This window comes from Ipomoea nil, unplaced genomic scaffold, assembly GCF_001879475.1.
Source record: "Ipomoea nil cultivar Tokyo-kokei standard unplaced genomic scaffold, Asagao_1.1 scaffold1993, whole genome shotgun sequence".
Lineage (NCBI taxonomy): Eukaryota > Viridiplantae > Streptophyta > Magnoliopsida > Solanales > Convolvulaceae > Ipomoea > Ipomoea nil.
In genome coordinates this window covers 3,519,307-3,522,599 of record NW_017618421.1, presented here as the reverse complement: position 1 = coordinate 3,522,599, position 3,293 = coordinate 3,519,307, and the positions used below count along the sequence as shown (strand labels likewise).

At 34.6% G+C, this 3,293-nt stretch overlaps 1 protein-coding gene across 1 annotated transcript; it reads left to right on the top strand.

The window, feature by feature from the left end:
- The first annotated feature begins 789 nt into the window (after nucleotides 1-789).
- LOC109147384 (exopolygalacturonase-like) lies at nucleotides 790-2,606 on the top strand. Its single transcript, XM_019295041.1, has 4 exons — nucleotides 790-930; nucleotides 1,336-1,638; nucleotides 1,737-2,249; nucleotides 2,382-2,606. Exons 1-4 carry the CDS (start codon nucleotides 790-792, stop codon nucleotides 2,604-2,606), a joined length of 1,182 nt encoding a protein of 393 aa, XP_019150586.1.
- Nucleotides 2,607-3,293: the final 687 nt, after the last annotated feature.

Below are 3,293 nucleotides of genomic sequence, written 5' to 3'. Positions count from 1 at the left end.
TGTATTGATTTTATGCCAAATTTGATCATTCAGTTAAATATCTATTTAATAAACATTACATTTATGAATAATAAAGTAAAAATTAGCTTGTTGTTGAGATGGACAAATTGAATTGATAAATTTAACACATTAAGTTCATCACTGTGAAGAACTAACATTTTTACATTACTACCCTTAAATTTAATGTTTCTTAATATGATATTTAACTAGATGACCAAATTTGAAACAAAAAAATAATCAGTAGTCAAGACTCAAAAGTCCACTTATGATTAAATTAAATGTCGATGTTGAAAATTGGTAAAGATCAATAGTCAAAACATGATTTATGATTCAATTGAAAGTCGATAGATAAAAATTGGTATATGACAATAGTTAAGAGACCATTTGTGGAATTAATTATATGATTAATAATTAATTACTATACTTGGAAATATGGTACCAATATAGGAATAAATATAATTCATTATCGTTTTTGAAACAAATATAGATTCATTTATAGAAAATAGAATCCGTTGCAAAATTGCATATATTATCATGTTGACTCAAATCCATACCGCGGTTTGTGGTATTTCTTTTTTGGTACCAAGCAATATAAATTTACTATACTTGGTAATTCAATTAATACTGATAAATTTTTATTTGAAAGCTGTACTGATATGATAATATCATAATATTGCACCTATTTACTACTTTACCATAAACTTAACCAATTAGCCAACATAAATATCACGGCTCAAATCATTGTCATCACCAGACAAAAAAAGTAAAAGAAGATTTAGAGTTGAGAAAATGGGTTTCAGTTTGTTTTCTTATCCTATGCTGTGTCTTTTGCTAATACTTTTTGTGACTGTGTCTGTAGTTAATGGTCGCCATACCTATAGTATCACTAATTATGGTGCCAAGCCAGATGGAAAAACTGAAAGTAGCAAGGTATATATATCCCTGTAGGGGATTGCATTTCATACATGCATAACACTCTCCCCTCTTTCATAAGAGCTCTACACATATATCCATTACTCCATAGTTGCAACTAAGGGTTTACGTTAGAAGAGTTAGTGCAAAGTTTGTACAAAATGAAGATAACCCAACCAAATTAGCTAAGGATACAAACTTGTAACCACAAAGTCAGGAGTTTGAATTCTAGCTATCTTTGTTGAATCAGTCAGCTAGGAGCAATTTAGGTTGATTTACCTCATTGTGGTCCTTTGCGGGTTAGGATTACAAGGAGGAGTTTACCCATTGTACACCATCGAGTAGTGGTTGCAAGTTTCTTTGGTCACATTGAAATAATTCACTCTGATATGATTTGTACTTCCAATATATGTATATTTGTAGGCATTACTGGCAGCATGGATGCATGCATGCAAAGAAAGCCGTAGCACGGTGGCCGTTCCAGGCGGGGAGTTCTTACTGAATCCGGTGAGGTTAAGCGGCCCATGCGCCGGCCCGATAACGTTTGCCGTGTGGGGCGTTTTGAAGGCTCCAGAGAAGACTTTCCTCGAGAGTTCGGAGTGGATACTGTTTGAGGATCTGCAACACTTAACCGTCACCGGGAACGGTGTTTTAGATGGTCAGGGTGCATACGCCTGGAGTGTGAACCAATGCAAAGTTAACCCCAATTGCAAACCTTTCTCTACGGTATGTATATACATTCATTTAATTTTCGGTTTTTTTTTTTTTTTTTTTTTTGGAAATCTAATACGTACTTTTTTTGTTCTCGAATTATTGATGTTTAGAATTTGAAATTCGATGGTGTCACGTATGGACGTATTGAAGGGATAACTTCACGGGATAGTAAATTTTTTCACATTGTAATCGACGAGAGTCAACATGTGGATATTGAAAATATAAGAATAACGGCGCCGGCGGATAGCAAAAATACCGACGGAATTCACATCGGCCGGTCACAATTGGTGCAAGTCAATAATGTGGATATTGGGACAGGGGACGATTGCATTTCGTTAGGGCCAGGAACCACAAACGTTGTGATCAGTCAGGTGAATTGTGGTCCTGGACATGGCTTTAGCATTGGAAGCATAGGAAAAAATGAAAATGAAGATGTGAGTGGAATTATTGTGAAGAATTGCAATATCACAAACGCCACAAATGGGCTTAGGATCAAAACGTGGGCACCTTCTACGGCCAACAAGGTCTTCAACATTACCTATCAAGACATCAGTTTGAATGGTGTTCAAAACCCGATTGTCATCGATCAACACTACTGTCCCAACAACCAATGCCAACATCAGGTATACTAAACTCTGCTTGCACGCCTATAACTTTCTAGTTCAGTATGTAGTATTTGTCATGTCGAAGTGTGGGGCTCAAGAATAGAATAGAATTAATTAATTAATATTTAATCTTTGTGTATGATCATACAGGGGGAATCATCAGTTGAAGTCTCAAACATCAGATACTTAAACATTTATGGGAGCTCCCAGGACGAGTTGTCTGCGAATTTCAATTGCAGCGGAAAAGTGCCGTGTAAAGACATAGAGATCACGAGATTGAATATAGTATACAATGGTCATCAACCCACGAAAGCAGCTTGCTACAATTTTAATGGGAAATTTCGTAAATGTCAGTGTCCAAATCATTGCGGCTGAGATGTTAGTTATATGTGGTAGCTTAGCATAGATACATACATTCTATGGTAGCTTATTTTTCTACATACTTCTATTTATAATGGTTCTTGAACCATTTATATGTTGGGAATAATGAACCAAAAGTCGATTTAATATTTCAAAATAATATTTATATATACACATGAAAATATATAAAACGGACCTAAAGGTTAGCTATACATATATATCTATGGAAAAAGATATATAAATATATATCAACCAAAATTGGAACTGATAATCCTCAGATTATAAATCCAATCCAACGACAAAAACAAATATAGAGAAAGGATTTTTGCTTAGAGCATAATCCAACACGAAAGAAGAAGAGGAAGAAAGATGGTAAGTACGAGTCGAGCGAACCACTCTTTCCTTAAAACCTTATTTGCCACCTCCCAAAAGTGCTAAGAGCGTTGTTGTAACAACCCAAAATTTTATTTTATAAATCCGGTATTAAGAAATCCCAAAATAGCTTTTTCACTCCATTAAAAATTTTTGCGATCAATCGGTGTTTGAATAAAATAGTTTCTTCGCATTTTAAATTAATTCGACACCAAAAATGGATTCTATTCGAACATTTCTAAGTTTTCGGGTACTTCGGGTACCAAGATTTAAATAGAGAATTTTATCTGAGTGAGACCGGGAGAATTCAAAAAGGATTTTAAACAAGTG